The sequence below is a fragment of the Otolemur garnettii genome, unplaced genomic scaffold (genome assembly GCF_000181295.1).
Source record: "Otolemur garnettii isolate 467f Iridium unplaced genomic scaffold, OtoGar3 scaffold00115, whole genome shotgun sequence".
In the NCBI taxonomy this organism is placed as follows: Eukaryota; Metazoa; Chordata; class Mammalia; order Primates; family Galagidae; genus Otolemur; species Otolemur garnettii.
The window spans coordinates 68,444-83,483 of NW_003852510.1; the positions used below are offsets into that span (position 1 = coordinate 68,444).

General features: G+C 37.9%; 1 protein-coding gene across 1 annotated transcript in view; it reads left to right on the plus strand.

Moving 5' to 3' along the window:
- SYNJ2BP (synaptojanin 2 binding protein) overlaps positions 1-14,739 on the plus strand; it is a 58,484-nt gene extending 43,745 nt beyond the window's left edge. The window contains exons 2-4 of the mRNA XM_012809883.2: positions 4,373-4,509; positions 12,321-12,416; positions 14,402-14,739. Coding sequence (XP_012665337.1) covers positions 4,373-4,509; positions 12,321-12,416; positions 14,402-14,542 — 374 coding nt within the window. The 3' untranslated portion in view covers positions 14,543-14,739. The remainder of the gene's footprint in view (positions 1-4,372; positions 4,510-12,320; positions 12,417-14,401) is intronic.
- Positions 14,740-15,040: the final 301 nt, after the last annotated feature.

Sequence of the window (15,040 nt, forward strand, 5' to 3'; positions counted from 1 at the left end):
GCTTGAGCCCAGGAGTTGGAGGTTGCTGTGAGCATGATGCCATGGCACTCTACCCAGGGGGATAGCTTCAGGCTCCGTTTCAAAAAAAAAAAAAAAAAATGTTTGAGTTCTAATCATTCTTTTCCTGTTTATAGGTGAATGGATTTTTTAATTTCTCTGTCTTGCTATCGTTCAGTAGGTTTTGTATTTGTACTGTCTATTCACCATCCTTTCTCCATTAGACTTTCTGGTTTGGGTTGATAACAGCCACTAGTTTATTAAAACTATGCCTAGTCCCTTACCCTAATATAGCAACTACTATGTAGTTTAAAAAAAGAAAAAAGAGTTTTTTTCAAATTTTATGTTATTGGCTCCTGCAATTACCCTTTGAAATAGAAAGGGCACAATTTGTAATCCTTATTTTACAAAAAGGGAAGACAACATATGCTTCAGTCCACATATCTGGTAAGTTAGAATCAAACTTGGAACTAGATCTTCTTATTTTAATTTGTTTCTTCAGTATCTAAAAGGGATAAACTTTGGTTTATCGTTAAAGCAGGTACCGTCCAGTTAGCTTTCTGTCTTCAGAACATATAGCAAATGATCAATAATTTTTAGTGAACAAATGAACTGGGGATTATGTAGGTATCTATAGGTCCGAGGTTTGAATTAATAATGATACTAATCAATGCTACGGTGACTTCTTTTTACTGTAGCAATGGTTTGGATTATAGATAAGTTTAGTTCTGTAAATATTCTGGCTGAACAAAGGACTTCAGGTTATTCCAGGAGTTCTCATGTTAAGTGTTTTTGTTCATTTATAACAAAGTAGTAATGGGATATAAATGTACTGATATAATGTGACATTACAAGGGTAAATAGTAGACTGCATTTGCTTATGATAAATCTGAGTAAGATTTCTTCCACACTTTTTTTTGGTTGTCTTCGGTAGAATGCTGTGGCATCACAGCGCATAGCAACTTCAAACTCTTGGGCTTAAGCAATTCTCTTGTTTCAGCCTCTTGAATAGCTGGGACTACAGGCACCTGCCACAATACCCAGCTACACACTTTTTTAAAGACACTGTTCTGTAGCCTTAAATAACCAGGAAACAAGCCCCTCCTCTTGTCATCTCCTGTATTGCATTCAGCTGCTTGATCATGCTTCCCATTCCCAGCATCCCCAGAGGCAGCTGTACTGTTTGGTGAAAGAGTCCAGTGATAGTGATGATGGGTTTCACTGGAAGATTTTCTCCCATTGACATTAGCCCAGTGGTTCTCAACCTTCCTAATGCTGCGAACCTTTAATACAGTCCAAAGGGGTTGCAACCCACAGGTTGAGAACCCCTCTGCTTAGCCTAAAGGCCAAAAAGCAATGACAAAGTTAAGTATTTTTTTCCAGTATTGAAAAAGTCTGGTTGTCCTCAGCCCCCTTGCCCAAACCTCACAGTTTTGAAGTCATTTCAAAACCTTGAATGATCTTGTTCTACCTAACTTTCTCTCTCATCTCAAATTGTAATTCCCTCTCCGAAACCTCCTGCCTTTTATGAGACAAATTAAGGGGTTGCTCTAAGAAACTAGTCAGTAATGTAAACCTCCTATTTTTCATACCTTACCCTTGAAGGGAGTTAAACTAGTCTTCTTCTAGAAATAGCACTTTCTGTCTTAAATCCTTTTTATTTTCTTGCTGCAGAGACTCCATGCACAGTGTATAATTATTAAATTAGATGCTTCCTGCAGCTACTTTCTTTGGTCAATGTTTTTCTTTTTTTTTTTCTTTTTTTTTTTTGGTCAATGTTTTTCTTTAATTCACAGTTAATTTACTATCCCTTATGTTAATACTGTGAGCTTCAGGTGTAAACTTTCTTCCCACCAATGGAAAGAACTTTGAGTTTTCTTTAAGTATCTGTTTTCTGTTGTGTCTAGTAATAGGTTGATGATGATGGCTGTTCTTTCCAATTGACCACCAGATTTTTTGTTTGTTTGTTTGTTTGCAGACAGAATCTCACTCTGTTGCCCAAGCTAGAGAGCCATGACGTCAGCCTGGTTCATAGCAACCTCAGACTCCTGGGTACAAGTGATTCTCCTGTCTCAAGTAGCTGGAACTATCAGTGCCCACCACAATGTCCAAATAATTTTTTGTCTTTGTTTTTAAAGTTTTTTTTGTATTTTTTTGGCAGTTTTTGGCCAGGGCTGGGTTTGAACTGTCACCTCCCATATATGGGGCCAGTGCCCTACTCCTTTGAGCCACAGGCACTGCCCTTCTATTTTTTTTTTTTAGTAGAGTCAGGGTATCCTCCCACCTTGGCCTTCCAGAGTGCTAGGATTACAGGCATGAGCCACCACAGCTAGCCCCAATTTTTGTTTTTTAATTGTTTCCAAACTTTCTCCTTTCTCTTTGCCCTGTGGCCCTGAATACCACTAGCTGACATTAAGAAAACCCTAGAGAAGTTCCTTTCTCTTATCTTTCTTTGTTAAATGCATAGGTAAAATCCCTTTATAACAACTGGTTTCTTTAAAGTGAAATCCTTTCAAAAACTTAGTTGTTGGTCCATGGAAATAGAACTTTTGGAGTCAGGTTGCTTGTTTTCTTGTCTGTCTCTCCCCCTCCCTCCCTCTTCTTGTCTTATTTTTTAACTTGATATCTACCCTCTTAACAGATTTGAAGTGTATAATACAGTATTGTTATCTATAGGCACAGTGTTATACAGCAAATCTCTAGGACTTATTCATCTGGCATAACTGAAGTTTTATACCCATCTAAAATGTTCAAGGTCATAGACACAAAGAAGAGCATTGTAGTTGTCAGGGACTTGGGGGAGAGGAGATGGGGAGTTTCTAATCAACAGGTGAGTTAGTTTTTCCTACACTGTATAAAGCTTGACAGTCAGTGTATTTAGGTATAGGTTGAATGTCCCTAATCCAAAAGTCTGAAATATCAAAATACTTTAAACTTCAAAACTTTTTTCCTTTTTCTTGAGACAGCATATTGCTCTGTCACCCTACATAGAGTGCAGTGGTGTCATTTTAGCTCACAGCAACATCCAACTACTTGGCTCAAGCAATCCTCCTGCATCACCCTCCCCAGTAGCTGGGACTACAGGCAGCGCCACCATGCCCTGCTAATTTTTATGTTTTTAGTAGAAAAGGGTCTTGCCTTTGCTCAGGCTGGTCTCGAACTCCTGAGCTCAAGAAATCCACCCACCCCAACCTCCCAGGGTGCTAAGATTACAGGCATGAACCACTGCACCCAACCTACATTCCAAAACTTTTTGAGTATCAACATGACATTCAAAGGAAATGCTCATTGTAGCATTTCAGATTTGGGATTTTTGAATTATGCTAGTAAGTATGCTAGTGAGTATAATTCAAATACTCTAAAACAGGCGTCCTCAAACTACAGCCCGCGGGCCACATGCAGCCCGACTAGGACATGACATTTATACAACCCGCTGGGTGTTTTTGCTGCCACAGCTTGTCCTGCTTAGCAGCTGACTCGTCCCGGGGGCCAAAGTCCAGCCCTCCAACGGTCTGAGGGACAGTGAACTGGTCCCCTGTTTAAAAAGTTTGAGGGCCTCTGCTCTAAAATCTGAAAAAAATCAAAATCTACAATTGGTCCTAAGCATTTTAGATAAGAGATATTCAACCTGTATGTGGTTGTTTGCCCTTGAGGTAGAAAAGGGCAGAAGAATAAATTTGGTGATTAGTCCTGCCATGAACCAGTAGTTACCTTTCTGATTCTGAGGTTTCCTGCCAACACCTACACCACTGCCCACCCCCAACCCAAAATAGAAAAAAAAAAAAAAAGACACTCCCAAGACCACTTATTCCAAAACATTACCATACATAAACTCTTTAGAAGCTTGAGAGAAGAAAAATACGGAAGAGAGAATATAGTTAGGAATCTCTTTCCCACTAAATTAGGGGTTCATTTGTAATCAATAAGTTAAAAAGCATAGCTTCTTATGAACACATGTTAATGTTAATATTGGGAATGTCAGGAATTGAGTCCTTTGACTGCCATCAACAGGATCATAATTAAATGCAAGTGAAACTTAATGGCTTATCACCATTATTATCAACCATTATTCTTTACCTAAGTTCTGTATATATCTTTATTATATTCAGTAAGCCATATTGATCAGTATTTGTATTTTTAGCCCTTCCTGATCTAAGTGGATACTCTTGACCTCTATTGGTGATATTACTGACCTTGCTCATGGCTATATCACAGTCTGACTCACCAGGTTTTTCTTTTTTCTTTTTTTAAGAGACAGCCAGCCTCCATGTCTCCATTAGCTCTCTTCCCCATTAGGACTTTCTTTCCTCTACTTCTCTAATCCCTTTCTTTCTTCACTCCCCTCCCCCCTTTTACTCTTCCACAATTTTCTCAGGGCTGGGCTTCAACATCGTCGGTGGGACAGATCAGCAGTATGTCTCCAATGACAGTGGCATCTACGTCAGCCGCATCAAAGAGAATGGGGCTGCGGCCCTGGATGGGCGGCTCCAGGAAGGTGATAAGATCCTCTCGGTGAGAACTGGCTTTTTCTGCCTTCACTGTCCTTTGCTCCCTAGACCCCAAGTCCTGCTCCAGCCCCTTTCTTGAGAAGATTCCTGCCTGCCTTTTGGGATCCGGAAATACCCAGATTATAGTGTTGAATGTGAGGAACCTTGATCTGTCATCCTACAATAGAGTGCAGTGGTGTCATCCTACATAGAGTGCAGACCTTGATCTGTCATCCTACATAGAGTGCAGACCTTGATCTGTCATCCTTTCCGGCCCTATTATTGGTTTGGAGGGTAATATTTTCCTCATTTGACAGACAAGGCCAAGTTGAGTGAAGAATGTGAAGTTACTTACCCAGGTTAAGAAAACACAAAGCAAGAAACAGTGGAGGACTGGTATTGGGGAAAGACCTTTAAAATTCACAGTTTTTGTCTTCTATTATTTATTACCTCATTTTGCTGATTAAAACACTAATGTGTTTCTCCTTAAGGTATTGGCCATTATAATTGGATTTAACTTCAAAACTCACAAAGAAAGAAAGTCAGAATTAAGTGTTCTTTAAGACACAGACATTTTTTCACTTACTTTGATGAAAAATTAGAATGCAGTTTGATTTGGATATCTGTCCACTATGCTCCTATTTCACCCTGCCTCTACTAAGATAATTAATACATGGTAATCATTAATTTTATTCAATTCTGGAATTTCTCAAGGGCAGAGGTCAGATCTTTTTTTAATCTTTTATAACCTAGTACAGTGTTCAATATATGTTTAACAAATAAGCAAGTTAAGAAATTCAGGTAAACCTAGAAAGGTTGACTGATAAATGGATGTCCACAGACCCCTGGTCTTAAAATAAATTAGAATAAGCCTAAAATCAATCCTAACACTCACAAAATAAGAAGTTTTAAAGTATTAAAATGCAGAATATAACTCTATACTTTTTAGTTCCCTATCATTGATTATGGTAACACTATGATGCTATCAACTTTGCTAGAGTTAGGGAGAGTGTAGTTTAGAGATAACCATTCTATAGTTTTAAAAATTAATTTTCCGAGCTAACTGAAGATGACCAACTTATCACTCGTATGGAAACAGTATAGGAGATTGATATAAAGAATAGAGAAGTGCTAACGGGGTTAGATACCATCTACGATATTTATGGGAGAGCTGGCTTCAAAAGATTAAACTTAAAAGGAAATTTGAACTAGGATAAGGCTTCTCTTTGAAAAAGCTCCTACCTTCTCCAAATGGACTGTGAGTCCATGCTCTGAAGAGGAGGAAACTATTCCTTCCTTTCTCTTATGAATTGAATAGGCTATGGTAACCAAATTGAGAAAGGTTGACATAAGTGAATGAAGTACAGAATAAAAGAAGTGTTGATTGTCAGAATTAAATATGGATCTCAGAGACTTGATTTTGAACCTACCTCCATAAGATAGGTATGTTTATTTCTTTAAAAAAGAAACCGGGTCTCACTTCGTTGGCACCTGGGCTAGGGTGCAATGGTGTCATCATAACTTACTGCAACCTCAAATTCCTGGGCTCAAGCAATCCTCTTGCTTCGGCCGCTCAAGTAGGTGGGACTACAAGCACATGCCACTGTGCCCAGCTAATTTTTCTATTTTTTTTTTTTTTAAAGATGTATCTTGCTATGTTGCCCAGGCTGGTCTCAAACTCCTGGTCTCAAGCAATTCTCTTACCTTGGCCTCCCACAGTACTTGGATTGCAGGCATGGAGCACCATACTGACCCAGTTTATCCCTTTAAAAATTTTGTTACTGGCTCGGCGCCTGTGGCTCAAGTGGCTAAGGTGCCAGCCACATACACCTAAGGTGGCAGGTTTGAATCCAGCCCAGGCCTGCCAAACAACAATGATGGCTGCAACCAAAAAATAGCCGGGCGTTGTGGCAGGCGCCTGTGGTCCCAGCTACTTGGGAGGCAGAGGCAGGAGACTTGCTTGAGCCCAGGAGTTGGAGGTTGCTGTGAGCTGTGATGCTATGGCACTCTACCCAGGGGAACAGCTTAAGGCTCTGTCTCAAAAAAATAAAAATTAAAAAATTTGTTACTATAGGTTTATTTTGAACTTTCCCATTTAGTTGATAAGTGATTAAATGTCATATGTTTGAAGTCTTGTGGCCTTCTTAGTTACCATTTTGTTGGACACTTCCCTGCCATCAAGCCCATTTGGTAGCAATACATGAAAGCAGAGATACAAAGCAAAGGAAAGAGAACTTCCACCTTTTCTTCATTTGGCATCTGAGCATTTGAGAGATAAAGTTTAGCAGTATGGTTCTGAGCACCTCTTCAAGAAGACTTTATGACTCCATTTAGTTCCCAGAAAAGAAGGAAAATCAGAACAAGTAGCTAATGGAGCTAGCTACCTAAATTAACTCAAGAGTGTTTCTTAAGAATGTGTTCTTGCTTATCCATAATATAAATACAATGTCATGGCAGTATTTAAATCCTTCTTACTATTGCTTTTCTTCAGTCAATTAAGTTTCTTGTTGACCTTATTTATTCATCTATGAGATAGAGACAATGATAATCTTCTTCTCATCTCAGAGGGATAGTGAAAAGTTTAGAAATATTTCCCATAGCTTCCAGGAGAAGGACATTCTTAAAATATGAATTAATTTGGCAATGGTAGATAAGGAGAAATTAAGATTGGGTTGTTAAATAAATGAAAGGGACAGCGTATACTTAGAATCTATGCAGTTTAATATATGATGCATAAAGCCCATTCTCTTCACCTAGGGTCTCTGAGTAAAGAAGAACCCAAACATATAGGGGTTAAAGAAGAGAACCATATTATTTGAAAAGCTTTGGTTAAAAGTAGGTTATTACAAAATGAAGATGGTGAGAAGTTTTAGAGCACTAAATGCCAAATAGAGTGCTAAGAACTTTAAATTTATGTTATTTAATATTATAGTAACCCTAGAAGGTGGGTATGATTATTATGCCCACTTTGCAGCTAAGGGAACTGAGGCTATGTGAAATCAAGCAGCTTGTCCAAGATCACACAACTACTAAGCAGTAGGGGAATAAAACTTCAGTCTGTCTGAATTTGGAGCATCTGCTCTTAACCAGCGTGCTATGCTGCCTCCTGAAAGGTAAATGAGAAGCTAGAATTAGTGTCCTAAAGAAAAAGTTGCGTGGTGAATTAATAATAAAGTGTATGTATACTTTTACATAAAAACTGAAATTAGTCTTTCCATAAAGAGTAGAATTAGGGAGGAGAAAAATGATATAAATTGCAATGTGGACGAATTTATTAGATAGAAGCTGAGATGAAGAATCTTTCTCATGTGGGCCATTGCCTCACAGAGAAAAGAAAATGTCTAAATTCATAGCAAAGAGAGTTTACTTTATCAAAAATGTATGTAAGAACTGTAAGAAATATTGCAAAGATATACAGAAGATTTAAAATGTTACAAAGACATACAAGATATGTCACAAAGAATGATACGTTAATGTTTTAGCCAGTTAAGGAAAAGGTATGCAAAAGAAGAGAAGGAAAAATGCCAGGAAAAGGAAAGGCAGAAATAGAAGACATATGGAGGGAAATATCACAAAGAAAAAGGAGGAGCATATAGATACACACATACAAAAGAGTAAAGGCAGCACCATCTCTTCACTGTGTCTGGGCCTACGTTCCTTTGACTCCCATTTCCCTTCTAAAGTTTATTTTTAAATTCTTCTTTCTAGATCCTGTTCCCTAAGAAATATTACAAAACAGCTTCTGTTGCTTTACTTACCCATGACATCCAATTCCTTCTCTATTCTTAAGTGAATTGTCAGGACATAACCATTAAATGTACCTAAGGATTCATTGATTATTAGCTTTGAAGTCTCTGTAAAATGATGCTAAATTATATACCAGCCTATATTCCTATTTGTCTCTCAGGGACATTCTTATTCTCACATGGGTTATTTTTCCATGTTGTAAATAAAATATGCCCCATTTTTTCCTGGTAACTTTTGGATGCTGGATAATCAAACAAAAAATGTGTCTTTTATCACATATTTATTTTAGATAACTAATAGAAGTATCATTAGGTGATCTGTAAAATTCCCTTGAGTTTTTATCAACTATTAGTTTAATCTGTTTTCCCTAAATAATGCCCACATAATATCTTGATTTCAAGTTCTAAAATTAAATAACTTCATGATTTGTCCTGTAGTTTTCTGTTTCTCATCAAAAGTGAAATTTAATTTTTATGCTCACTATGGATAATTTAAACTAAAAAAGAAAAAACATTCTTAACTAATGCATATAAATGACTTTTGAGACCCTGTTGTATCTGACAACCATAAAATAAAAATGAGTATTAGCAAGGGAAGAACAGACCTGGTGTTGAGGTGAGGGCTCAAAATCCCACACTTGTAGTTCATTTTGTTTATTGGTAAGGAAGATTTAATACTGGAATAGGTTACTATAGAACTGAGATAATTTTATTTTTGTTTAAAAATGTAAATTGTTTAAGTTTCTCATTTTCTCTGTAGGTTTGCCTAAATGAAGGGAGGTAGATATTCAATAAAAGTCAATCCTTGAAGCTTGGGGTGATGTAGCTTAAACAACCCCCTTTATAACAAAATGGCACAGATTGGGCCATTAGCCAACTGCATTTCATAATCTTAATTTGGTGAATGAGAGTTGGTTAGTCATCAACATCGATCAACTGTTACACTTGATGGCCTTCACAGCACTGTGCCAGGTGCTATGGAAAATTGCAAAGAAAATGAAAGATTGATCTCTGCCCTTATCTTGGAAATCAGTGGAAAGGGCTCCCCAGAAACCCCCATTCACTCAGTTACAGAGACACTGAAATATGTAACAGAATCCATTAGACAAGGTAGTTTTAGGGAAGACTCTTTGCCTTCTCATCTATCCGTGTGTAGCATGTAGGTGTCTATCTGGCACAGAGTGCACATCTGATAAGTTAGTTGTTCAGTTCATTTTGATGCACTGACTTTTTTGGGTGGGTCTAATTAATTGCACCTATTTTTATTCCTTTAACTTTGATGAAAAAAGACACCAAAAAATATATGTTCTAGAATCTTGGTAAAAAATTAAAGTCCCCAGAATATAATCTGAGATCAGTGCTCATTCAGTTGAGCCCATACTTCTGTATGCTTCTCCACCTGCATTTATATTAGAGCTCTATGCTCAGGGCTCCTATTTGAGATAAGCCTGAGGCAATTCAAAATTCTTAATAATCAAAGAAAACTAATTTTAACTCAACTTATTTCATAAGGTAGGAAATAGGAAATATATGTTTAAAGACTGCTAACAATCAGAATTAAAGCAAGAAACTTTGTTTCCCCAACAGTTACCTGGAGCACCATCTTAATTCTCTGAACATCCAAAGTCATCACAATTTTCTAGCATGTTGCAAATCTGTATAATTCAAGTTCAGTGAAACTTATTATGAGTTAAGGAAGCTGAAGTGGCAAGTTAACAAATCTAGGATTCTGACCTTCAATTTGGTAGAGACAAAAAAAACCCCAAACAATTCTAGGATCACTCACCTGAGTATCTTTTTGTACTAAAAGTAAGGTCCAAGGACCAGCATTCTGGCCATCTCCTAAGAACTTTTTCAAATGCAGCATCTGACCAGGCACAGTGACTGACACCTATAATCCCAACACTTTGGGAGGCCAAGGTAGAAGGATCTCTAGAGCCTAAGAGTCTGAGACTAGCATGGGCAACATAGACTGTTACTACAAAAAATTTAAACGTTAGCCAGGTATGATGGTGCATATCTGTAGTCTCAGCGACTCAGGAGGCTGAGGTGGGAGGATTATTTAGCCTAGGGGTTCAAGGCTGTAGTGAGCTGTTATCACACCATTGCACTCCAGCCTGGACACCAGAGTAAGACCCTATCTCTTAAAGAAAGAAAAATAACATAGGCTCTCAAGTCTCCCCAGACCTGCAGGCAAAAACTGCATTATAACAAAATCGCTTGATGAGTCTGTGCACAATAAAGTTTGAGAACCACTGCTGTAGGCTAGTATTTTTCAAACCTTTTAAGTTATGATCTGCAGTAGGAATGGCATACATTTTTTTTTTGGCTGGGGCTGGGTTTGAACCCACCACCTCCAGTATATGGGGCCAGCGTCCTACTCCTTTGAGCCACAGGCACCACCCTGAACTGCATACATTTTTTATTTATCAAATAGGAATGTGTATGTGTATACAGTATATTTGAAAGTTTAACAAAACAGTACTTTTATATGTGTGATGTCTTATGGTATTTTGTGTTTTCTAATTGTGCTTTTTAAAAATTACATACTAGTCCTGACCCACTGGATTGATAATACAGTTTTCTGTATAGGTTCAATAAACCCCTATTTGAAAATATGCGACTCTAGTAAAGGGAAAATCACTAATGAAATCTGAAGGTGCAAGGGAGGTAGTTGGGAAGTAGAGACCAGTTAGAAGATGATCTCAGGCAGGTTAGTTTCAAGCTAACTCAGACTTGAGAACCACTTGGAAAGTTGTTAAAGCAAAGGATGAGGCCTAAAAATGTACATTTTTAAAAGTTCCTAGGTCATACTAATGTTGCTGGTCATGGAACCACAGTTTGAGAATGACTGGTTTGTATTAGTAATAGTGGATTCCACAGATACTTAGGGCTATGGAAATTAGTGTTTAGTCACTAGGCAACTGGAATATGTACAGCTGCTTAGAAGCAGTCAGTACTGGAGAGCAAACTTAATTTTGGAGTAGAAATGACATTATTAAAGGGGAAAGTCATAATCGTGCCTTTTTTTAAAATTGAGTCTAACTCTGTCACCCTGGCTAGAGTAAGGTGGTGTGGTCATAGCTCTCTGCAACCTCCATCTTTCAGCTATGTATAATCCTGAGATTATGTCAATCAGGCTTTGTTAGTTATGGCTTTTCCAGGGTGCACTCTTGCAGTCATTCTTCAGGGAAATGTGACATTTATTATGCTTAAGTATTGTACAAAGTGCTCTTCAGCTACTGTGAGGGTTATGATGATCTAAGATACAACCTCTTCGAGTTACAATAGAATATAAAGTTTTATATAAAGCAGAGTTTAATTTGAACTTTAAGAGATACATAGTATGGAGATTCAAAGAAGTAAATCTTTTTAAGTTTTAATGCTACATCAGTGTATACAAATGAATAAAAATATTCATACAGAAACACTTTGATTTTATACAGCTCTACAATCTTTTAAAGTATAACCAATATAGCTAAAACTGTAAAACCAATAAAAATATAATTTACAACATAAATATGACAATGATGTGTGGCTGAAATAAAATCTTTGCTTACACTGTAAATTTGTATACATAAGTTAGTGTTTTAAAGTGAGGGATTTGGGGCCAAGCTGCTACAGTTTGAATTCTGGCTTTGCTACTTCCATTCCGTGTGTGCCTGGACAACTTGCATAGCCTCTCTATACTTCACTTTTATCAGTTATAAAATGAGGTTCCTAACTTACAGGACCTGGAAGATAATGTTGGTTGTAGGGAAGCAGGCTAATAATAATGCTCTTGGAAGACATACAAATACAGTAACAGGATCGCAAGTGTCAAAATGAGATAGGCATAGAAAGTAAGAGATAGGAGAGACTACATTTTATTTGGTTTGATTTTACCTAGGTGTTCTTCAAATGGCCTATGGAATGGCAGTTCTAGGAAAACATAGCTTTGAAAATGAAAAAAGTTCTGAGTAACTTTGTCCATACTCCTATCCTTTGGATTTGCCCTGAAGGAGGTTGTTTGTTTTTTTTTAATTTGGACACATAAAAGTAAATTGTTGAATTATGCCTTTCTTATTATTCTTTCTTGCCGTTTTGACAGGTAAATGGCCAAGACCTAAGGAATTTATTGCACCACGATGCTGTAAACCTCTTCCGCAATGCAGGCTATGCTGTATCCCTGAGAGTGCAACACAGGGTAAGTATCACTTATAGCCAGAGACCTGGCTCCAGTCTTTTGCTCCATTTAACCTTTTTAGGGAAGGAACTATGTTTGCCCTTGAAAACTTATTTATAAAACCAATTTATAGGCCAGCCTCTGGCTCATGCCTATAATCCCAACACAGAAGGTTCAGAGTTCCAGACCAGCCTGGGCAGCATAGGCAGACCCTGGCTCTACAAAAAGTTTGAAAATAGCCAGGTATAGTGGTATGCACCTGTAGTCCTAACTACTCAGGAGGCTAAGATGGGAGGATAACTCCTTGAGCCCAGGAGTTCAAGGTTACAGTGAACTGGTATTAGGTGGGCCACTGCCTGGGCAACAAAGTAAGACCCTGTTTCTAAAAAAAAAATAAATAATTTTTAAAAATTTATAAAATAAACTCTACAAAGATAGTAGGCTTTCTGGTAGCTACTATGTGCTTTTCCCCCATCACTGCCATGCACCTTTTACTTCTCAGGTCAGTGGCCCTCTTGACCAAAGCTCTAGTGTTAAAAGGAAAGCTCCAGGAAAAAGGAAATGGATTCAGAATTCAGTCAAGGCAGCACCCATCCCTGCCTCTGCTTCTTATTTTCTTCTGTTTTATAATTTGGATGATATAAGTGAAGCCTAGGTAGATATTATTCATCCTATAGCACTGAGGATTTCTGAGTGTACCACAAGACAGGATCAGCATGCCTTTAAGTTTATGCCTTCATAAATTGGTGTACTCTTTTTCTTACTCAGCAGCTAAGTAAAAAGCTTCACAGGCTGAAGAACATCGGAAGGAATACCTAAAAAAGTAGAGACGACAAAACACAAAATATATCTGAGAAAACACCCAGGGTTGCAAGCAGAATCTGGGTGTAATGGATTAAGAAACAGGTCACTAAGGGACAGTATTGGTCATCAGCTGCTTCTGCCTTGGCTCTTCTCTGTTTCCAAAGCATGGCAGAGTTATCCAGTAGATGAAGACAAGTGAATATAGCCATACACTTTAGATTTGATTACAGGGCTTTTTGTAGGTATGTGGGATGTGACTTCTAATGTTAATTATAGGAAACATCCGTAAATAATTCCCAATAAAACAGACTATGTCTTCCCATTAAGCATGCCCTCTCAGGACTTCTCATCAACAAATGAATGAAGGATATAAGGGTCCAGTAGCAGGTATAATGGTAGTTCATGTAGTCTTCCCTTTCAGATTGAAGGGTCATAGTTTTAGATTATAATGAGAAGGTTAAATCTAATGAAACAAGATGGCACCATAATTATTATAAGTTACTCAGGCCACCCAGAATGAAATGACTGAAATGAAGACCATCCAGCCCCAGAAAGAAGTACTAGGCAATAGAAAATTATAAGCACTAGGTTATAATTTCTTTTTACTTATCTAAGAATTTTTTACCTCTGTGTTGAATATATGTTTCACCTTTATCTCTGTCCAGTATTACAAACTAGGAGATGAAGGACAAGACCCCATCTTAGGAGGGAATAAGCACCTTTTGGGAATTAGAAAGCATTTTCAAGTGATGGCATTGCACCTGTATTGACATTGCCCAGATTTGGTCTTACCAGATTTTGATGACTGGTAATCTTTCAAAGTAAACATTTCCAGAAAGCTCTAGCCTCCCTCCCAATAATAGGTTTTATCTTATATCTTTATTTTCCTGATATGCAAATACTGAGGTGGCAGAAGTACGGAAACAGAAGGTATGTGACTTGACTTTAGGGGTTCCTTTATGTCACTAGCACTTCAGGGTTAAACACTTCCTCATCAGACCTATTTTCTTCCTGAAGATCCTGTGACACTGATATATCAGCTCAGAACAAAGAGAAGAATCCTTCTGCTAGGTAATGCTTGCAGGTTTATAGCTTTGGGTGGTCTATAGACTATAGACCCAGGTGATGTATCACCTGGACATTTCAGTTGTGGTAGACATACATTTGTCACTAGAGTTATAACATTTTTCTTCTCCTTCCAGTTACAGGTACAGAATGGACCTACAGGACATCGAGGTGAAGGGGACCCAAGTGGTATTCCCATATTTATGGTGCTAGTGCCAGTGTTTGCCCTCACCATGGTAGCAGCCTGGGCCTTCATGCGGTACCGGCAAAAACTTTGAAAAACTTGCTTTCTGTCAGTGCTCCCAATGAAGATACATTTCTCCTGCCCTCCGCCCCTGCCATTCTCCCATATGTTTTCCTCTCTGCATAGCCACTACGTGATTTAAAGTGACTGATACCCACCCTGACCCTTGCTGTTCAAAATCTCTAAATCTTCATATTCTCATGGAAAAGTAACGGTATTGTGTGAAGGAAAGCCGAAGACAAAACTTGATTAGAACAAAGAGGAGTTATATTTTTCACAGGACTTTCAATAGCAATTCAGCTACTACCAAAAGAGGGAAAGGTCCAGTCACTGTGGATGATCCTTTTTTCTTAGCTGGCATGCCTTAAAGGCCAGCTGCATGATATTGGAGGAAGAGAGGATTTTTCTTGTTAATGATCTTCCTTGGAATGTTTCTGTGGCCTTTATTTAATTTTTAACTATATACTTGGTGCCTATAAAGGAGAATGAGAAGACCATTTTTTACTTTTTTTACAAAACAAAGACACATATA